Genomic DNA, 23,348 nt, shown 5'->3' on the forward strand with positions numbered 1-23,348 from the left:
CCTTTAAAATTTTGCCTATAGACCAAATACCTTTTCAGTTTAATAGTGTTCTTTAAAATTCTTTTCCTAGTCCTTTCACGATAAAGGAAAATAAAATGCAGTTATTAAAAACTTGCCTTTTTCTACTAATACATTATTATGTTTAAGATTTTGTTAGGAGTAAGTAACCCATTTAAAACTAGAAAAAAAAATTATTCCCAACTGTGTTGTTTTTTGTAGTCTTGACTAGAGAAGAGATATAAATTACATTGTATTGGCAACTGTTTCTTTATACCTGCTTCCTCACACCTCACTTTACAGATCATTTTTGGGTATAAAATTAAGATCCATTTTGGATGCCCCCACTACCATTTCTTGGCCCACAGCATTTCTCTAGAGACCTTTTGCCCATGGGGGACGTCTGGTACCACAAAGAAAGAATAAAATAGTATTACGTCAGCACCACAGTGGTAATGTGACTCTCTTTGAAGGCAGAGACAAGCAGGCAGGCATACTTGTTGCCTGAATAAATGGTGGATACTTTAAATTGCATCTTGCATTTTGGCCCAGAATTTTTTTCTTTAAGATCCAAATGTAAACACAAATAGTAGCATTTAAACTACTTTATCAGTGCTGTTTTGATTAAGCATTCTTTTTACTTCTTCTCTTTCTCCAGAAATCATTTGGTGATCTTTCAAAAAGATTTGAAATAAAGCACCGCCTTCAATGTAAAAATTTTACGTGGTATCTGAACACTATTTATCCAGAAGCATATGTGCCAGACCTTAATCCTGTTATATCTGGATATGTGAGTGTTTTCCTCCTCCTTTTTACTTGGTTTATGCCTTGCCACAAACATTTATGTGGTTCAGTGAAAATTGCTGAAATACTTCCCGGTTTATTGCTTTTGAGATTTTACATTACTATTTATTAATACTACTTCCTGGAATTAACTGAAAAAAATATATAAACCCCATAGATTAAAAAAAATTCTTATAACTTGAAAATTTCCCTTTAGATTAAAAGCATTGGTCAGCCTTTGTGTCTGGATGTTGGAGAAAATAATCAAGGAGGCAAACCATTAATTTTGTATACATGCCATGGACTTGGGGGAAACCAGGTGAGCACTGCGCTAAAAATCCTCCCTTTTTGTTGGCTCTTACAAATAAGTTGTCAGAAGTCCCAAATCAGCTTTATATTTTGGTATAAATTGGTATTTAAAATGCTTTTAGGTTAATAATGTTTGGCAATTAATATTAAAGTTGTTGCATACTTTGTTTTGACTTTCATCCTGACACAGAAAACAATTGGAAGTTACCTACCCATTCAGTAGAAAGGCAAATGAGAAAATAATAGAGTCATGCCATCTGAAATTAAAAAAAAAACAACAGGATCTTGTATGTGGGTCTTTGATGTTTTGGGACTATTGGCAAGTTGCTTTTGCAAAATTATACATAAAGTCTATATTTAACTGCATTTGATAGCAAATTATATTAAATGTGATACCAGAAGAGCAGTATTATAAGTTATTTTTGTGGATAATGATATTATTTCAATATGTTCTTTACAAAAAGGTATGGGGCACCTGGGTGGCTCAGTCAGTTAAGCGTCTGACTTCGGCTCAGGTCATGATCTCACAGTTCGTGAGTTCGAACCCCACATTGGGCTCTGTGCTGACAGCTTAGAGCCTGGAGCCTGCTTCAAATTCTATGTCTCCCTCTCTCTCTGCTCCTCCCCTGCTCATGCTCTGTCTCTCTCTCCTTCAAAAATAAATTAAAAAAAAACATTAAAAAAAATTTTTTTTTTAATAAAAAAAGGCATGTTCTTGATTATCCTTGACTGATGATTTATCTGCTTGTTACCACGCTTTGACTGTTTTAGCAATTAAGACAAATGTCAAGTGTCACTGTTTGGCCTACTATGGGTAGAGAACTTATTAACATACAGTTTTAGCATTTAGCTTCTTTGCCTTGCCTTTTACAAGTTAACTCCTGGAAGGATTGAACTCTTCTCATTTGTTCATTCAACAAATTCACTGAGTGACCCCTCCATGCCAGGTATTCTGCTGGGTTCAAGAAATTTAGATTCTGTCTCCCTCAAGAAATCTATATTTCAAAACCAATGGTTACCGTCAGCATGATAAGGTCTGGGATAAAGCATTCAGAGTGCTTCCAGAGTATGGGGGAGGGCATCTGAATGAATTAGACTGGGTGCCCATACATTTTCCTTGGAAAGATGACATTTGAAAACATTTTTTGAAAGGTACATAGGAGTTATGAGATGGCTGGTGGGAGTGAGAACAGGATGGGAAGAATGTGAAGGGGGGTTCTAAGGAGGAGAGCTGGTATGTCTTTCTTCTGCGAATTGCAGGTATTTTGGTGTAGAGTTCAAGATGTGTGTGGAGGATTTTCGTACTATTAAATACTCACGATGTCTTATTTTAAGCGGATGGAACTTTGGTGATGTCAGCTTTAAGAAAGTATCAGTTTATCTCCTGGTCCATCCTCTTCCATGTTTCTTCCTAGTCATTAACCTCAGCTTACTCTAGTTCTAATCCCTTCTCATCAAACCAACTAATCTACTGAGGGTAGAGAACACAGAAGCCCAGAAGCCATAGCTAGTGATTGAGATATAATTATAGAATGTGATGGAGATTCACATACACACATATACACAGGTATAGACACATGCATATATACCTATACACACATATATCTACATATGTGCATGCATATATATATATATATATATATATTATACACACACACACACACGTTTTAAAATAACATTGCCTTCTATATATTAGAAGAAAAATAAATAATTGTATTTTTTTTTTTTTTTGGAAATAATACTGGACCATGCTAGTTAAAATTAAGTTTTTGGACAATAAGTATTTAGTCATTTGTAAAAACCTTATCACTAAATGTAAATACTTACAAATTTTCCTAAGCTTCCTCTACCATTACATTTATTTTATCATAAGAGTTGAAAATATCTTATACATTGTTTATCTGTTTTTCTCTTGTCCTTGCCATAAAGATGTTTTTATAGTCTTTTCTCTGAAATAACTTGTAAATTATAAATACAGTATAGATGTATTTTAAAAATGTAGATGGAAGGCATGGTTCCTGGGTGGCTCAGTTGGTTAAGCATAAGACTCTTGGCCATGATCTCAGGCCATGATCTCACAGTTTCCCAAGTTGAGCCTCACATTGGGCTCTGCACTGGCAGCACAGAGCCTATTTGGGTTTCTCTCTGTCCCTCTCTCTGCCCCTCCCCCACTCATACTGTCTCTGTCTTTCAAAATAAATAATCTTAACAAAATAAAAATAAATTAAAAAAATAATAAAACTTGGGGGATGGAGAAGTAGTTCACATGTTCTTTCAATAAATATTTGTTTAGAGCCTGTAATGTAACTAGCACTGTTGTATTGAAAAATCCTACCTTGTGGATCTTGTATTCTTGAAGGAGAAGAAATAAACATATGTAATTTTGGGCATAAAGAAAAATGAAGTGAGGTAGATGGGTGATTTGAATGTGAGGAGCAGGGTGGAGGGGGGATTTGTTTTCAGAGGTTCAGGAAGACCTCTTTGAAAAGGTGATGTTGGAGCAGAGGCCTAAAGGAATTGGAGAGGAACCGTGTTCCAGGAAGGGGACATCCTGGCAGAAGGGGTGCAAGGCTAGAAGCCAGTGGCAGGTAAATGGAGCGGTCAGCAAGTCAGTGTGGCTGCAGCAGAGTGGTCCAGGAAGACAGGGTAGGAAATGAGGTCAGAGACATCGATAAAGGGCCTGGTCATTGAAGGTTTTGCAGACCTCCCCTAGGAACTTGGATTTAGTTCTGAATATGACAGAGGCCATCTGAGAGTTTTGAGAAGGAGAATAATATTTCCTGGTTTCATTTTTTTAAATGTTTATTTGTGTGTGTGTGAGAGAGAGAGAGAGAGAGAAAAAAAAAAACATGCAAGTGGGGGAGGGACAGAGAGGGGGACAGAGGATCTAACCTGGCTCTGTGCTGACAGCAGTGAGCCTCATGAGCTCACAAACTGTGAGATCATGACCTGAGCCAAAGTTGGATGCTCAACCGGCTGAGCCACCCAGGTGTGGGTCCTGGTTTAAATATTAAGAAGATGACTCTGATTTCTAGCACTGTAACACCGTGGTCGATTTTATTTTGGTTTCTTTCCTTTAAATTTTATTTTAAGTCAAGCATTGCATTTAAACTACATTGCAAATTTTAGTTCCTTTAGTGCTAAGTGTTTTTGATCTGTCATCCAACTTAATCATTTCTTCATGCTCCCTTCTACTATTTTGACCAGATAATGACAATTTTATAACATAAAAACTCCATTATAACAGTATTTGTGTATGCCAAGTAAAATAAGTAGTTTGAGGGGCACTTGGGTAGCTCAGTCGGTTGAGCGTCCAACTTTGGCTCAGGTCATGATCTTACAGCTCGTGGGTTCAAGCCCCACGTTGGATTTTGTGCTGACAGCTCAGAGCCTGGAGCCTGCTAAGGATTCTGTGTCTCCCTCTCTCTCTGCCCCTGTTCCACTCATGCTCTGTCTCTCTCTCTCTCTCAAAAATAAATAAACATTCAAAAAAATTTTTTAAAATAAGTAATTTGATAATGTGAGTATATTGATCAAATATACTGGTGCAATAATGCCGTGTAAGTCATTATGGCTTTGTAACACGTAATGCTTTGCTGCTGTTACTTTCTACTCCAGGGCATTTGTCCTCGTTCCAAGTTATGTCTCTCCACTATCCCCAGCTAGCTAATAATACATTCTTTTGGTTGCTTAAGTATCTTCCACTCTTTCCTATTCTTTATAACTACCTTTTAATGATTAAAAAATATATAACGTGTGTAAGCTAAGATACTGGACCAACTTTTCACACCATCTTTGAAATTCTAAGATTTATCTTTCTTGAGGAATGTTAGCCAAAGTACTATTTTCATGATCTATACTCCTATTCTTTCAGTGTCTCCATCTGAAGAACTATCAGTTATAAAAATGATGGATATATTTATGGAAGGAGCTAAATTAAGCATGAGGCCAAGATCAGGGGAACTCAAGGTTAATTCAGCTAATGTTTGTGAAGTGCCTAGTCTAATACACATAAAGGGTTTAAAACAGCCCCTGCTTAGCACATAATAAAGGCTCAATAAATATTAGTGCTAAGACTAATCACTTCATTATTAAAAATCCATTATGTTCACTTATTTTATCTTTGGAATGTCAACATTGTGAAATATTTGATTTGTAATGGATGTTATTATTAGATACACTGCCTGACTTTGGTCTGTGAAGCCAGCTAGCTACACACACAATTCCGATAGAGTACAATAAAAGTTATTTCTGATATGCCACGGGAACCCTGAAACGGGTGTAATTTTGTTCAGTAGGACAAGTTCAGGGAAACTAAAGAAGCAAAGTAACATTTGAATTGGCTTTTTGAGGCTAAAAAGGAATTAGCTAGGCAGAGAAGGATCCAGAAGGATATTTCAGGCACAGCACAGTAAAGCAGTCTTAGAGTTATGGATGCATATGCTCTGCGTTGGTAGAATTGTGCGGAAAGAATATAGCATACAGTTTAGGCATTGGTTGACATAAGATTGAAAACGGAAGAATTCACGTACCAGTTAAGGAGTGTAGACTTCTCTTAGCAGCATTAGTGACTCACTCAAGTAAGGGAGGTAGGAGATTGAATCAGTCTTATGAAAGACTGGCAGCAGGGTGAATTGGATTATGGGGGCAGAGACTGCAGGTCTCTGGAGGTATTACAGTAAAGATTCTGAGTGCCTGAATAAGAGAAGTGATGTACCAAGGAAAGTGGGATGGTGACGTCTGAGAAGGAAATTTGGTAGAGCTAAGAAGCTATGTAACTGGACACATGGGGAGAGAGAAACATCAATCCTAGTAATAACAGCTAAAATGAATTAAAAGCTTACCATGTACCAGTTATTGTTCTGAGTGTTTTACACTTATTATCCCTTTTATCCTCATAACACTGTAGGGTAGGAACTATTAAATTACCCATTTTAGGGGTGCCTGGGTAGCTCAGTCAGCTAGGCGTCCGACTCTTGATTTGGGTTCAGGTGATGATCTCAGAATCGTGAGATTGAGCCCTGTGTCAGGCTCCATGCTGAGTGTGAAGCCTGCTTGGGATTCTCTCTCTCTCCCTCTCTCTCTCTCTCAAAACGAAAAAAGAAAAAATATAAATAAATTACCCATTTTACAGGCAAGGAAACTGAGACATGGAGAATTGTTCCTAATGTAAATGAAAATGCCATTAATTGAGAGGAATAAGAGAAAAGGAACACTTTGCAGAGAGGAAGAGGCAATTAATATGCTTGCTAGAAGTTTCCAGATCCTTTTCCATGCTGTACCTGTCCTAGCTAGCCTCCATCCCACCTGATAACCTCCTATTTCTGACATGAGAGGAAGACAATACATTCTTAAGTAACTACCTATTGCTGATACACTGGAAAAGCATTTAGCATCTTCTGTCATAAAAGCTCAGCTTATGTTTCTAATGCCTACTTTTATTGTATTATTTTGTTCAGTACACATGACTTCATTATTCAGTGATTATTATTATTATTATTATTATTATTATTACTATTGGACCATTATTTTGCAACTGAGGATACAAGTCAGTAATAGCATTCTTCTTTTCACAGTATTTTGAATACTCGGCTCAACGTGAAATTCGCCATAACATCCAGAAGGAATTATGTCTTCATGCTGCTCAAGGTCTTGTTCAGCTGAGGGCATGTGCCTACAAAGGTCACAAGACAGTGGCCAGTGGAGAACAGATATGGGAGATCCAAAAGGTAACTGAGTGCAATTAATTCACCTCTCCATGTAATTATTTTGATTAGCTCTAATTGCTTATCTGAGAAAATGAATGAAACATAGCATATTAATGTTATCTATCAGAATTTCTCTTTGTTAACTTTGTTATTGTGTATATCTACCAATGTGATAAAGAGAATATATCTAGGAATTAAATACTCTTAGAAGCAAAATAATAGTAAAGTTGCTTAGTGAAAGCATGATTTATACAGATCAACACTTTTGTGAATTATTAATAATAGTTGCCCATATCTGTCTTTTTAAGAGTTTCTTATAAGGCTTCTGACAACAGCCACATTTTTTTTATCCTGACAGAAAGAAAAAAATCATTATATTTTCCTCACCTACAGTAATTAATTCTTTTCACCTGTTTTAGAACTTTTTTATGAATTTAGAATTGAAAGAATATATAAAATATCTTTCCTGTTTTTCTGTTTGTTTTTTTAAATTTTTATTTCTGAGAGGCAGAGAGACAGAGCACAAGTGGGGGAGGGGCAGAGAGAGAGGGAGACACAGAATCCGAAGCAGGCTCCTGGCTCTAGGCTCTGAGCTGTCAGCACAGAGCCTGATGCAGGGCTTGAACTCACAAACTGTGAGATCATGATCTGAGCCGAAGTCGGATGCTCAACCGACTAAGCCACCCAGGTGCCCCTCTGTTTTTGTTTTAAGGCTTAGCTAGAACATAGCAGTTCTTACCTAAAAAGTGTTTTGTGCCCTACCAGAACACTATAAGAGACTGATTTTTATAACATAATATTTTAAAAGAGTTTGTCACTTATGGATATCCCAATGGAATGTTTCTTGTTTGAAAACTTGATTCAGCCCTCACTCTGTCTACATCTCTTCATTTATGTAATACCTTCTGTGAATTGAACAGTAGTGGCATAAATGCCAAAATGCCAAAAACCAACAAGATTTTATGACATAGTTGATCTGAGGAAGATTAAAAGTTAAGAACAATGTACATTTGGTATGTGAGTCTCCCTTTAGCTTCCATGAGACCATAATGTAGTTTCCATATTTATCAGTTAGCTATGAGTCTTGAAATTTAATGCCTATTGTGTTTCCTTTTATTGTAGGATCAACTTCTATATAATCCATTCTTAAAAATGTGCCTTTCAGCAAATGGAGAGCATCCAAGCTTAGTGTCATGCAATCCGTCAGATCCACTGCAAAAATGGATTTTTAGCCAAAATGATTAAGTGTTCCTTAAAATTAAGGAGTTGAAAAAGAAGATATTCTTTCTCATAAAACTGTGACTAAGCATACACTGTAGTTGTTGAAAATTATGCAAAAGCAGCTAATTATAACTTATTCCAAGTGCATTTTTCTTATTTATATCTTAAAATGTCTATGTAGCACTGCTACAGAAATCTTTTAAGTTTCCATTTCAAAGCACAATAGCTAAGAATACCAAAGACTATTTTGAAATGTCCAGATTTAGGGAAAGAGATGTTTACAGTATGATGAAAATAATTTTCCAAGTAAAGTGATATTTGTGTATTTTGTGCACTTAAAGATATGCATAGCTACATTCACACACTCACAATTTAAAATATTTCTTCTAGTTTTTTTGGGGGAGGGAGAAAGATTTGATACTGTATTTTTTTAACTACATAGAAATGGATCAATGAAGGTCAAGCATTGGCCTTTGTGTACAAACCAGGAAATTTTTATAGATCTAAAATTTATTATATAAAAATGCAGGTAAACTTTTTTGCCTTTTGTTTACTTATCTGTCAAATGTTTCCTTCAACATGAAATTAAGTGAATAAGGAGAATATTTTTGATGCTGCAGTATCTTGGCAAATTTTAAAATATTTTTTAGTCTGAAGACCTCTTGACTTGAAGCACTTAAATATTGCTTAAAAGACATTTCTTAAATAACTATACTGTGTTTTCCCAGAGCAATTAAAAAAAAAAACTATGTTACTATCTGTTGAAAAGGTGTCTTTTTCCTTTCTGCTAGTCTTTTTTTCTTACCAAAAGTCGCTAACCTTGAATGTTTGTGAAATTGAATTCCAAATGTAGAATACCTGACTCATTTAAAAGCTAAATTTTATTTGGTGCTGATTCAATTATAGATGATCTTTGTAAAGATTTTTCTTCATCAAAAAAACCTCTGTCTATATGGAAAACACAATAAAATGAATCCTTATCACTGTTGTAATTATTTGATTTAAATTTCTTTCCTCTTTTGGATAAAATATATAATTCATATTGGATGGGGGAGGGCATGAATTTTGTATATTTAATTTCTAATTACCTATCGTAGAGCCATCAGATATTTTTAAGGAATACTCAAATATTTCATGGTAATCGTATAAAAAATGGGGAATGGAGAAGATTCTATGTTAGATATTTCGAACATTTTGTACTAATTTCTGATAACTTTCCTTGAGCATCTGATAGAGTAATTTTAAAAAAAAATGTGATGCCTGCTTAGGAGATTTAACACTTTTTTTTTCCCTCTCATTTTATATAGAGATCTCCTATGTTCTTATTTAAGAAGTAAAGTATGATTGGCTGCGTATTTGAAGCCTTACTGAGCCTCAATTGTACAAAAGAAAATGTTTTAAAATTATTGGTCCCATCACCTCATTGTAACTTTGAACTTACATTAAAAGACCTGCATTCTTTAATGTATTACAATGGCAACTTATATTTCAATTCAACTAATATTTATCATGTATCTAACTTTGTACCCAAAGTTAAGATAGGCAGAATGAATCTTATGTTGCCTTTAAGCTTAGATCTTGTGGAGCAGAAAGACAGACAAATAATTTTGAAATAGCATAGTGACATTGTTACTTATATTTCATGATGTGACAGCTTGCCATTCATATCTGATATTTCTTTAAAAAGTAAAGGTATTTTTATTACTGTAGCTAAATACAACTAATATGTGTTGTGAAATACACACTGATGCCCACTTAAATGCACAATTTCTCAATTTGTTATTCTAGAGTAAGAAATACTGCTCTTATTTTGTTATATCTCACAAAACAAATCTGAAATTAAAAAAAAAAAATCTGAGTGCACTCTGTGTATTAGTCATGTGTTGTCATGTCAAGACTCACCCAAAATCTATTTAGTTGATTTTATTGTGGCTGTATTAAATGCATCAAAGGAGAGTCCTTCTTACCTAATTTGGAAGCCTTAGACTGTTGTTCAGGTGTCACATAACTAATTTCATTAGGGATTTACCCTTCAAGATAGAGGTAGTTGCTTTTAAAAGTCTCAGTTTTGAAACAGTGGTAACAAGCATTTATTTATGGAGTCTGGTTGCCATCTACCTGAGAGATTTGAATATACACAAGTGTGAAATTGTGGACCTTTGGTTCAGTTTCAAGTGACCATGGCAAATGGTATAGTTGCTTTACAAAACCTGGCATGCTGCCTTTTTTCCAGAGGACCAAGTCCCAAGAACTCTATACTGCCAAACCTGCCAGGGTTAACCTGTTGGGTGGGCTGACTTACAACTGGATGTGACTAGCCACGAGAGAAAATAAGCAATATACTAAACTTGCCTATTACTACAATCAATAATGATGAATTTTTAAGACACTAGATTGCCAGAGAATTGGCCTTACTGTTGATAGGCAGTTTAATTATAAATACTGTGTACACCATCCGAAAATATAGGGAACTGTTATTTCTAAGAAAATAAGATTGAATGGGAAAACTAAAAAATAATAAAATTATTTTAAAAATGCTGCTACATTATGTTTGGATGAGAATTAGAGAAAACAAAAATCTCAGAAGAGTCTACTCAAATTGCTTCCAATTTACTTTTAAAAAAACAAAACAAAGTATCTTCAAATGATGCGTTTTTAGTGTGGTTTGTGCATGAAAGATGTTGCATAATTCTCATAAGCCAGTTCATACTCAAATAAAAGGCCTTGGCCTTACAATGGAATGTTTGTGAAGAAATTAATATACACAAAAGGCCTTGCAATAGAATGTTTGTGAAGAAACTAATATGCATACAAATGTGGAATGAATGTATGTGTTTTAAATTAAAAATATTTGATACATATCTTTTTTATGGTCTTCTATTTTAACTACATTTTTCAAATTATCCATCACTTATCAGTCTAACTGCACTGGAGAAGAGTTTTTTTCCTGCACACATATGTAGACACTGTTGCTCTCTAATTTTCAACAATATTTAGGAATTGTTTTTTGTGTTTATATGATTGTAGTAGGCACCAGGGACTAATGATACACAAAATGGTCCCTATCTTCAAGAAGTTTACAGGCTAGAAATGAGGTATTGTACCAATGATATTTTGGAGAGAAACTTTGATAGGGATTGCATTGAATATGTAGATTGCTTTGGGTAGTATCAACATTTTAACACTATTTGTTCGTCCAATCCATTAGCATGGAATATTTTTCCATTTTTTTGTGTGTCTTCTTCAATTTCTTTCATAAGGTTTCTATAGTTTTCAGTGTATATATTTTTCACCTCTTTGGTTAGCTTTATTCCTAGGTATTTTATGGGTTTTGGTGCAATTGTAAATGGGATCGATTCCTTGATTTCTCTTTCTGCTACTTCACTAGTGGTGTATAGAAATGCAACCGATTTCTGTACATTGATTTTATATCCTGTGACTTTGCTGAATTCATGTATCAGTTCTAGTAGTTTTTGGGTTTTGCACATGGAGTATCATGTCGTATATGAAGAGTGAAGTTTTGACTTCCTCCTTGCCAATTTGGATGCCTTTTATTTCTTTGTGTTGCCTGATTGCTGAGGCCAGGACTTCCAACACTATGTTGATTAACAGTTGTGATAATGGGCATCCCTGTTGTGTTCCTGACCTTAGGGGGAAAGCTCTCAGTTTTTCCCCATTGAGGATGATATTAGCAGTGGGCTTTTCATATATGGCCTTTATGATCTTGAGGTATGTTCCTTCTATCCCTACTTTCTTGAGGGTTTTTATCAAGAAAGCATTCTGTATTTTGTCAAATGCTTTTTCTGCATCTATTGAGAGGATCATGTGGTTCTTATCCTTTCTTTTATTAATGTATCACATTGATTGATTTATGGATATTGAACCAGCCCTGCATCCCAGGAATAAATCCCACTTGATCATGGTGAATAATCCTTTTAATGTATTGTTGGATCCAGTTTGCTAGTATTTTGTTGAAAATTTTTGCATCCTTGTTCTTCAGGAAAATTGGTCTGTAGTTCTACTTTTTAGTTGGGTCTTTGGTTTTAGAATCAGGGTAATGCTGGCCTTGTAGAATGAGTTTGGAAGTTTTCCTTCCATTTCTATTTTTTTCGAACAGATTCAAAAGAATAGGTGTTAACTTTTTAAATTTTTTTTTTCAACGTTTATTTATTTTTGGGACAGAGAGAGATAGAGCATGAACGGGGGAGGGGCAGAGAGAGAGGGAGACAGAGAATCTGAAACAGGCTCCAGGCTCTGAGCCATCAGCCCAGAGCCTGACGCGGGGCTCAAACTCACGGACCGTGAGATCGTGACCTGGCTGAAGTCGGACGCTTAACCGACTGCGCCACCCAGGCGCCCCAAGGTGTTAACTTTTTAAATGTTTGGTAGAATTCTCCTGGAAAGCCATCCAGCCCTGGACTCTTGTTTATTGGGAGATTTTTGATTACTGATTCAATTTCTTTACTGGTTATGGGTCATTTCAGATTTTCTATTTCTTCCTGTTTCAGTCTTTGTAGTTTGTATGTTTCTAGGAATTTGTCTATTTCTTCCACGTTGCCAAATTTGTTGGCATGTAATTGCTCATAATATTCTCTTATTTTTTTATTTCTACAGTGTTGGTTGTGATCTCTCCTCTTTCATTCTTGGTTTTATTTATTTGGGTCCTTTTTCTTTTTGATCAGCCTGGCTAGGGGTTTATCAGTTTTGTTAATTCTTTCAAAGAATCAGCTCCTGGTTTCATTGATCTGTTCTACTCTTTTTTAAATTTCAGTATCATTGATTTCTGCTCTAATCTTTATTATTTCCCTTCTGGCTTTGGGCTTTATTTGCTGTTCTTTTTCCAACTCTTTTAGGTGTAAGGTTAGGTTGTATATTTGAGACTCTTCTTCCTTCTTTAGGAAGGCCTGGATGGCTATATATTTCCTTCTTATGACCTCCTTTGCTGCATCCTGGAGGTTTGGGGCTGTCGTGTTTTTATTTTCATTGGCTTCCATGTACTTTTTTTTTTTTAATTTTTTTTTAAACATTTATTTATTTTTGAGACAGAGAGAGACAGAGCATGAACGGGGGAGGGGCAGAGAGAGAGGGAGACACAGAATTGGAAGCAGGCTCCAGGCTCTGAACCATCAGCCCAGAGCCCGACGCGGGGCTCGAACTCCCGGATCGTGAGATCGTGACCTGAGCTGAAGTCGGACGCTTAACCGACTGAGCCACCCAGGCGCCCCTTCCATGTACTTTTTAATTTCCTCTTTAATTTCTTGGTTAACCCTTTCATTCTTTTTAGTAGGATGTTCTTTAATCTGCAAGTATTCATGGTCTTTCCAAATTTTTTCTTGTTGTTGATTTCGAGTTTCATAGTGTTGTGGTCTGAAAATATATGTCAGGTATGGTCTCAATCTTGTTGTACTTGTTGAGGGCTGATTTGTGTCCCAGTATGTGATCTATTCTGGAGAATGTTCCATGTGCGCTCAAGGAGAATGTGTATTCTACTGCTTTAGGATGAAATAATCTGAATACACCTGTTAAGTCCATCTGGTCCAGTGTGTCTTTCAAAGCCATTGTTCCCTTGTTGATTTTCTGCTTACATGGTCTGTCCATTGTTGTAAGTGGGGTATCGAAGTCCCCTACCATTACGGCATTATTATCAATGAGTTTCTTTGTGTTTTGATCATTGATTTATATATTTGGGTTCTCCCACATTGGGAGAATAAATATTTACAATTGTTAGATCTTCTTGGTGGATAGACCCCTTAATCATGATACAATGCCCTTCTTCATCTTTTATTAACAGTCTTTTTTTTTTTTTAATCTAGTTTGTCTGATAGAAGTATGGCTACTCCAGCTTACTTCTGATGACCATTGCCATGACAGATGGTTCTCCACCCCCTTACTGTCAATCTGCAGGTGTCTTTAGGTCTAAAATGAGTCTCTTGTAAGCAACATATAGATGGGTCTTATTTTCTTATCCATTCTGTCACCTTATATCTTTTGAGGCCGTATGGCCTCTACCAAATGTACTCTAAGCAGCAAACTGGCTTCTCCCTGTGTGCTATATGGATCCGGATCCATCAGACTCACTGCTTCTGGAGATTTGCCCTACTTTTCATCAGAGCACCACCAGGCACTGAGCTCCGAAACTTCAAACTCTGCACTCCACTATTTATAGAATCCTGGTGGCATTGAAACCCTCTCCTTTCTCCCCATCAATGGTTTTGGGAAACAGATTTCTTGTTCAGTCCCCTGCGAGTGTTTTCACTCTTTCCCAGCTACTGTCAGTGTGGAGTGTTTTTCTTGCAAGGTCCCGATGTGCTGCACTCTCTTCCTCTCTTTTTCTCTCTTTTCTCTCTGCGAAAGCAGCTCCCTTCCTCTGTGGCTTTTCTCTCCCCCAGTTTTCCCAGTTCACACCTCTGCACTGCATACCTGCCAAGTTCTGTGGCTTTTTGTTACATCACTTTCCTAGGTGTGCAAAATGGTTTGGTGCTGATCTAGTTGCATTTCAGGAACGAGACAAGCTCAGGATCTCCATGCTGCTCTGCCATCTTAACTCCTCCCTTCTGGAAATCTTATTACATCAGACTTCTAATATATTGATCTTCTAATATACTTGGAAGGGTCCTTTGCTCACTTTATTCCATGTCTTTGCCTATTCTATTTCTTAGGGGGTATTCTTGATATATTATTCTAAGCCTTCCATTGAATTTTAAAATTTTTATCATTTATAATTCCCATGAACACATTCTTGTTCTCTGAATGCTTCCTGTATAAGATTTTGTTATACTATATGAATGTAATTTTTTTCCTTCATCTTTGTATGGATATTAATGGTAGTTTTTTAAATTTTATTTTAAGTTTTCATCAATTTGCATAACTGTTTCTTCTGACCTGCAGTTTTTTCCTATCTGTTTTACTCTCTGAATTTCATAATAGATATTTTCCTCAAATGTCTGGTGTTTCTTGCCTGTTTATCTTTAACAAAGGAATATCGAATGCTTACTGGAAAGATCTGTATATGGAGAGGACTTGTTGACTGTGGTCTTTCTTACAGGGTAACCTGATGGGACTTTTATACTGGGAGACAAAATGACTAGTTAGATTCATAGAGTAGAATCTTCCAATCACCTTTCTGGAGGATGTAAACCTAACTGTCATTGGGAGAAGAGGGCTTTCAATATAAGACTCCTGTCCTCAACTGCACTTGAAGTTCCCTGTTCTAGAGACCCTCCTGTTTTGCACTCTCCAGTGAGTGACTCTCTAGGCTTCCCCTTGGGTATCAGAGAGGATCAAGGGATGGGATGGGTAGAGTCGTAGCTAGTCCTCCTCTTCCAACTCCATGTTTCCCCTCACTTCCAGAGGCACCTGGTACCACCAGTGGTTGATCTTCTAGTGGTCTTGCACTGAAAAATGGATTGATTGCTGCCCTGTTTCCTCCCCTCCTAGCTTTGGACTAACCTTTCTCCATTCTGTTGACACTACGAATTGATTTGTTTTGCAAACTCCAAGATTTTGTCATTGAACTTCCCCTGCTCTTTTTTTTAAATTGTTTTTTTCAACGTTTATTTATTTTTGGGACAGAGAGAGACAGAGCATGAACGGGGGAAGAGCAGAGAGAGAAGGAGACACAGAATCGGAAACAGGCTCCAGGCTCTGAGCCATCAGCCCAGAGCCTGACGCAGGGCTCGAACTCACGGACCGCGAGATCGTGACCCGGCTGAAGTCGGACGCTTAACTGACTGCGCCACCCAGGCGCCCCTAGCCTCCCCTGCTCTTTCTCCCTATGGGTTTATGAATTTTTGTTACATTTTTATTGTCATTTTCATGGAAGTTTGGAAGGGACCAGAGGGTTGAATCTGGTATTCTGAATTAAAAAAAAAAAAAAAAAAAAAAAAAGCCTTCATTCATTCTTCAATGAGTTCCATCTATCTTCTGTCACTAACAACTTGCAGGTTGCCAAATCCAATATTTCTTTTTCTGTCCTCAAATATGTAAGCTCAGCAGCATTTGAAATGATTGACTACAACCTCAGTTTTGAATTTTTTGAAACTCTTTCCTCTCTGGGCTTCTATGGTCCACAAGCTTCTATCTCCAGCCCTCCTCCTCTTCTCCAGACCATCATCTCTCACACAGACCAAGATGATCTCTTAACTAATTTCCCTGCTTTTTTCTCACTCCAGTAGCCGATTTTTTTCACAGCAACTAAAGTTTGCTTTTTAAATAAAAAACACATTGCTCCCCTGCCGTTATACTCTTCCAAGGGCTTCCAGATGTTCTTAGAATAAAAAAAACTGTGCTCCTGGCTTCAGCCTACAAGACCCTAGATGATCCAGTTCTTGCCTATTTCTCCTGTCTTGTCTACAACTGCTTTTTCTCTGGCTCATTGCACTCGAGTGAGACACAGCAGTTGTCTCTTCTATTTGACTCCTAAGTTTAGTTTGTTCTTTCTTCAGAGCCTATGTTTTCTTTGGATGTTTTTTATAACAGTATTTTTATGTTTCCGATCTTAGCTCAAATGACATATTCTCAGAAACCACCCTTTATAAAGTAACTCAATCACTATTGTACCACCCTGTGTATTTCCTTAATAACATTTACCACTACCTGAAATTATTGTCTTATTTTGTGTGTGAACTTGTCTTTTGTCTCCACTAAAATGGAACCTTCCTGAGGGCAAGGTAGGGAGCAATGAAATTCATATCATGTTAAAATTTAGGTAATTTGGTATACTTACACATAAAATAAAACAACTCTGTATTGTTCAAGAATACTTATATTAAACACAGAATATGTGCCCATGGGGAAAGGCCATGAGCATAGGAATGGAAGGTGTTGAGGAAAAATGGTGAAAAAAAAAGAGAACAACATTAAAAGGGGATTTTGCTTGGACTGATGAAGATAGATACAAATTAAAAAATAATAAAAAAACCTTAATGGAAATAATTCTCTGAGTTTACATATTATTTCTTCAAAAGACATTTTACAGAGACATAGATTTATGTATAAAATTCTATAGTATAAGAATAATGGAACCAAAAAATTAAAAGTACTAATTCACATAGCAAAGAGTAAATTCATGAAACTCTTTACCTAAAGAGTTTATGTAGGTGGAAATTTTGAGTAGATATAAAGTAGCCTCAGTAAAATTGATGGCTGGTAAGTTCACAATTGATAAGGAAAGGTAGGATGCTTAGTCTCAAAGATCTTAGAGTCACACAAATACAATAGCATCTTCTCAAACCTACCTATTGAGTGCTACAGCAAAGACAGAATACTTCCTTAAATGTTAGCTGTGTATTTGTTTCCACTTAACAATTTTTTTTTTTAATTTTAACGTTTTCTTTTAGAATCTCAGTCATCCATTGTGTAAATTATTATGACAGAAGTCTACTCCCTCCTCTCCCCTGCCGTGGATATTTTGAGAATGTCTCCTTTTTAAAAACATAACATTAATTAAGAAAAATACTTTGGAAGCATGTATTGACCTCAGAATATTAAATTATTGAAAGCAACTTAAAAAATTTTTTTTGAAAGACCAAATATCTTCTACTTATTTGTAAAATCTCTGTTATCTGGAGGGAGCATCATCTCTGCTGTTATTCTATGTTAGAGCGTTTTTATTATTTTATTTTCCCAACAGGGTCTTATTGCCAGCAATAAAAATTAACTCTGGATGACTTTGGTGGAAAAGGAATTTTGTGAAAAGGAATTGATAGTTTATAGAGGCATTTAGAACAGTGGAGAGAAGGCTTGAAAAACGGGCGGGATAAAGCAGAGCACACATATTTGAAGTGAACATTATGCTGTAGAACTCAATCTGCTGGGGATACTATTCCCACCTTCACCAAACACCAGATGAACGGTTTGCACCTTGTTCCCCTGACGTTGACACTGCCCACGCTGACACTGGCTGCTGGATGACCCCCTGCTATAGCTGTGACTGTATCTTCAAAGCTACGGCCCCTGCTGCTGCCAGAAGGAATCCCCACAGCCTGCTTTTCTCAACAGTTCCCAGATCAATATCCAGCTGGATGAAGACTGAGCCTGTTCATATGCCCTGTCCTCAAAGCAATGGAGTCTATGAAAGCGAGTATCTGGCTTTGGGGCTTCTGTACCAGAGGGCAAAGATTCCACAGGCTTAGGGAAGGAGTTCAGATGCCAGGAGACTAAAAAAAAATGCAAATGACTTTAGTACAAATCCTAGGATTTATAAACTATAACATGATTTGCATTCTTTCCTCACTATCTTTTCCTTTAAAGTGTAAAGTAAACATATTTAAATGGCTATGTGTAGTGGGACCTGAGTGGCTTAGTGGAGCCCTCGACTCTTTATTTATTTATTTATTTATTTATTTTTTATATGAAATTTATTGACCAGTTGGTTTCCATACAACACCCAGTGCTCATCCCAAAAGGTGCCCTCCTCAATACCCATCACCCACCCTCCCCTCCCTCCCACCCCCCATCAACCCTCAGTTCTCAGTTTTTAACAGTCTCTTATGCTTTGGCTGTCTCCCACTCTAAGCTCTTTTTTTTCTTTTTTCCTTCCCCTCCTCCATGGGTTTCTGTTGAGTTTCTCAGGATCCACATAAGAGTGAAACCATATGGTATCTGTCTTTCTCTGTATGGCTTATTTCACTTAGCATCACATTCTCCAGTTCCATCCACGTTGCTACAAAAGGCCATATTTCATTTTTTCTCATTGCCACATAGTACTCCATTATGTATATAAACCACAATTTCTTTATCCATTCTTCAGTTGATGGACATTTAGGCTCTTTCCATAATTTGGCTATTGTTGAGAGTGCTGCTATGAACATTGGGGTACAAGTGGCCCTATGCATCAGTACTCCTGTATCCCTTGGATAAATTCCTAGCAGTGCTATTGCTGGGTCATAGGGTAGGTCTATTTTTAATTTTCTGAGGAACCTCCACACTGTTTTCCAGAGTGGCTGCACCAATTTGCATTCCCACCAACAGTGCAAGAGGGTTTCCGTTTCTCCACATCCTCTCCAGCATCTATAGTCTCCTGATTTGTTCATTTTGGCCACTCTGACTGGCGTGAGGTGATACCTGAGTGTGGTTTTGATTTGTATTCCCATTTCTTCACTGGGTTATTTGTTTTTCGGGTGTGGAGTTTGGTGAGCTCTTTATAGATTTTGGATACTAGCCCTTTGTCCGATATGTCATTTGCAAATATCTTTTCCCATTCTGTTGGTTGCCTTTTAGTTTTGTTGGTTGTTTCTTTGCTGTGCAGAAGCTTTTAATCTTCATAAGGTCCCAGTAATTCACTTTTGCTTTTAATTCCCTTGCCTTTGGGGATGTGTCGAGTAAGAGATTGCTACGGCTGAGGTCAGAGAGGTCTGTTCCTGCTTTCTCCTCTAAGGTTTTGATGGTTTCCTGTCTCACATTCAGGTCCTTTATCCATTTTGAGTTTATTTTTGTGAATGGTGTGAGAAAGTGGTCTAGTTTCAACCTTCTGCATGTTGCTGTCCAGTTCTCCCAGCACCATTTGTTAAAGAGACTGTCTTTTTTCCATTGGATGTTCTTTCCTGCTTTGTCAAAGATGAGTTGGCCATACATTTGTGGGTCTAGTTCTGGGGTTTCTATTCTATTCCATTGGTCTATGTGTCTGTTTTTGTGCCAATACCATGCTGTCTTGATGATGACAGCTTTGTAGTAGAGGCTAAAGTCTGGGATTGTGATGCCTCCTGCTTTGGTCTTCTTCTTCAAAATTCCTTTGGCTATTCGGGGCCTTTTGTGGTTCCATATGAATTTTAGGATTGCTTGTTCTAGTTTCGAGAAGAATGCTGGTGCAATTTTGATTGGGATTGCATTGAATGTGTAGATAGCTTTGGGTAGTATTGACATTTTGACAATATTTATTTTTCCAATCCATGAGCAGGGAATGTCTTTCCATTTCTTTAAATCTTCTTCAGTTACCTTCATAAGCTTTCTACAGTTTTCAGCATACAGATCCTTTACATCTTTGGTTAGATTTATTCCTAGGTATTTTATGCTTCTTGGTGCAATTGTGAATGGGATCAGTTTCTTTATTTGTCTTTCTGTTGCTTCATTGTTAGTGTATAAGAATGCAACTGATTTCTGTACATTGATTTTGTATCCTGCAACTTTGCTGAATTCATGTATCAGTTCTAGCAGACTTGTGGTGGAGTCTATCGGATTTTCCATGTATAATATCATGTCATCTGCAAAAAGCGAAAGCTTGACTTCATCTTTGTCAATTTTGATGCCTTTGATTTCCTTTTGTTGTCTGATTGCTGATGCTAGAACTTCCAGCACTATGTTAAACAACAGCGGTGAGAGTGGGCATCCCTGTCGTGTTCCTGATCTCAGGGAAAAAGCTCTCAGTTTTTCCCCATTGAGGATGATGTTAGCTGTGGGCTTTTCATAAATGGCTTTTATGATCTTTAAGTATGTTCCTTCTATCCCGACTTTCTCAAGGGTTTTTATTAAGAAAGGGTGCTGGATTTTGTCAAAGGCCTTTTCTGCATCGATTGACAGGATCATATGGTTCTTCTCTTTTTTTGTTGTTAATGTGATGTATCACGTTGATTGATTTGCGAATGTTGAACCAGCCCTGCATCCCAGGAATGAATCCCACTTGATCATGGTGAATAATTCTTTTTATATGCCGTTGAATTCGATTTGCTAGTATCTTATTGAGAATTTTTGCATCCATATTCATCAGGGATATTGGGCTGTAGTTCTCTTTTTTTACTGGGTCTCTGTCTGGTTTAGGAATCAAAGTAATACTGGCTTCATAGAATGAGTCTGGAAGTTTTCCTTCCCTTTCTATTTCTTGGAATAGCTTGAGAAGGATAGGTATTATCTCTGCTTTAAACGTCTGGTAGAACTCCCCTGGGAAGCCATCTGGTCCTGGACTCTTATTTGTTGGGAGATTTTTGATAACCGATTCAATTTCTTCGCTGGTTATGGGTCTGTTCAAGCTTTCTATTTCCTCCTGATTGAGTTTTGGAAGTGTGTGGGTGTTCAGGAATTTGTCCATTTCTTCCAGGTTGTCCAATTTGTTGGCATATAATTTTTCATAGTATTCCCTGATAATTGTTTGTATCTCTGAGGGATTGCTTGTAATAATTCCATTTTCATTCATGATTTTATCTATTTGGGTCATCTCCCTTTTCTTTTTGAGAAGCCTGGCTAGAGGTTTATCAATTTTATTTTTTCAAAAAACCAACTCTTGGTTTCGTTGATCTGCTCCACAGTTTTTTTAGATTCTATATTGTTTATTTCTGCTCTGATCTTTATTATTTCTCTTCTTCTGCTGGGTTTAGGCTGCCTTTGCTGTTCTGCTTCTAGTTCCTTTAGGTGTGCTGTTAGATTTTGTATTTGGGGTTTTTCTTGTTTCTTGAGATAGGCCTGGATTGCAATGTATTTTCCTCTCAGGACTGCCTTTGCTGCGTCCCAAAGCGTTTGGATTGTTGTATTTTCATTTTCGTTTGTTTCCATATATTTTTTAATTTCTTCTCTAATTGCCTGGTTGACCCACTCATTCTTTAGTAGGGTGTTCTTTAACCTCCATGCTTTTGGAGGTTTTCCAGACTTTTTTCTGTGGTTGATTTCAAGCTTCATAGCATTGTGTCTGAAAGTAAGCATGGTATAATTTCAATTCTTGTAAACTTATGAAGGGCTGTTTTGTGACCCAGTATGTGATCTATCTTGGAGAATGTTCCATGTGCACTCGAGAAGAAAGTATATTCTGTTGCTTTGGGATGCAGAGTTCTAAATATATCTGTCAAGTCCATCTGATCCAATGTCTCATTCAGGGCCCTTGTTTCTGTATTGACCGTGTGTCTAGATGATCTATCCATTTCTGTAAGTGGGGTGTTCAAGTCCCCTGCAATTACCACATTCTTATCAATAAGGTTGCTTATGTTTATGAGTAATTGTTTTATATATTTGGGGGCTCCGGTATTCGGCGCATAGACATTTATAATTGTTAGCTCTTCCTGATGGATAGACCCTGTAACTATTATATAATGTCCTTCTTCATCTCTTGTTACAGCCTTTAATTTAAAGTCTAGTTTGTCTGATATAAGTATGGCTACTCCAGCTTTCTTTTGGCTTCCAGTCTCATGATAAATAGTTCTCCATCCCCTCACTCTCAATCTAAAGGTGTCCTCAGGTCTAAAATGAGTCTCTTGTAGACAGCAAATAGATGGGTCTTGTTTTTTTATCCATTCTGATACCCTATGTCTTTTGGTTGGCGCATTTAATCCATTTACATTCAGTGTTATTATAGAAAGATACGGGTTTAGAGTCATTGTGATGTCTCTATGTTTTATGCTTGTAGTGATGCCTCTGGTACTTTGTCTCACAGGGTCCCCCTTAGGATCTCTTGTAGGGCTGGTTTAGTGGTGACAAATTCCTTCAGTTTTTGTTTGTTTGGGAAGACCTTTATCTCTCCTTCTATTCTAAATGACAGACTTGCTGGATAAAGGATTCTCGGCTGCATATTTTTTCTGTCTAGCACCCTGAAAATCTCGTGCCAATTCTTTCTGGCCTGCCAAGTTTCAAAAGAGAGATCAGTCACGAGTCTTATAGGTCTCCCTTTATATGTGAGGGCACGTTTACCCCTTGCTGCCTTCAGAATTTTCTCTTTATCCTTGTATTTTGCCAGTTTCACTATGATATGTCGTGCAGAAGATCAATTCAAGTTACGTCTGAAGGGAGTTCTCTGTGCCTCTTGGATTTCAATGCCTTTTTCCTTCCCCAGTTCAGGGAAGTTCGCAGCTATTATTTCTTCAAGTACCCCTTCAGCACCTTTCCCTCTCTCTTCCTCCTCTGGGATACCAATTATGCGTATATTATTTCTTTTTAGTGTATCACTTAGTTCTCTAATTTTCCCCTCATACTCCTGGATTTTTTTATCTCTCTTTTTCTCAGCTTCCTCTTTTTCCATAACTTTATCTTCTAGTTCACCTATTCTCTCCTCTGCCTCTTCAATCCGAGCCGTGGTGGTTTCCATTTTGTTTTGCATTTCATTTAAAGCGTTTTTCAGCTCCTCGTGACTGTTCCTTAGGCCCTTGATCTCTGTAGCAAGAGATTCTCTGCTGTCCTGTATACTGTTCTCAAGCCCAGTGATTAATTTTATGACTATTATTCTAAATTCACTTTCTGTTATATTATTTAAATCCTTTTTGATCAGCTCATTAGCTGTTGTTATTTCCTGGAGATTCTTCTGAGGGGAATTCTTCCGCTTGGTCATTTTGGATAGTCCCTGGCGTGGTGAGGACCTGCAGGGCACTTCCCCTGTGCTGTGGCGTATAACTGGAGTTGGTGGGCGGGGTCGCAGTC

The 23,348-nt window shown here is 37.1% G+C and overlaps 1 protein-coding gene across 2 annotated transcripts in view; it reads left to right on the plus strand.

Moving 5' to 3' along the window:
* The window catches only part of GALNT3 (polypeptide N-acetylgalactosaminyltransferase 3), a 44,824-nt gene extending 34,943 nt beyond the window's left edge, over nucleotides 1-9,881 (plus strand). For both annotated transcript variants that reach the window (XM_047872817.1, XM_047872816.1), the window contains 4 exons: nucleotides 656-787; nucleotides 998-1,099; nucleotides 6,666-6,818; nucleotides 7,920-9,881. In XM_047872817.1, coding sequence (XP_047728773.1) covers nucleotides 656-787; nucleotides 998-1,099; nucleotides 6,666-6,818; nucleotides 7,920-8,042 — 510 coding nt within the window. In that variant the 3' untranslated portion in view covers nucleotides 8,043-9,881. The remainder of the gene's footprint in view (nucleotides 1-655; nucleotides 788-997; nucleotides 1,100-6,665; nucleotides 6,819-7,919) is intronic.
* Nucleotides 9,882-23,348: the final 13,467 nt, after the last annotated feature.

The sequence above is a fragment of the Prionailurus viverrinus genome, chromosome C1 (genome assembly GCF_022837055.1).
Source record: "Prionailurus viverrinus isolate Anna chromosome C1, UM_Priviv_1.0, whole genome shotgun sequence".
Taxonomy (NCBI): Eukaryota; Metazoa; Chordata; class Mammalia; order Carnivora; family Felidae; genus Prionailurus; species Prionailurus viverrinus.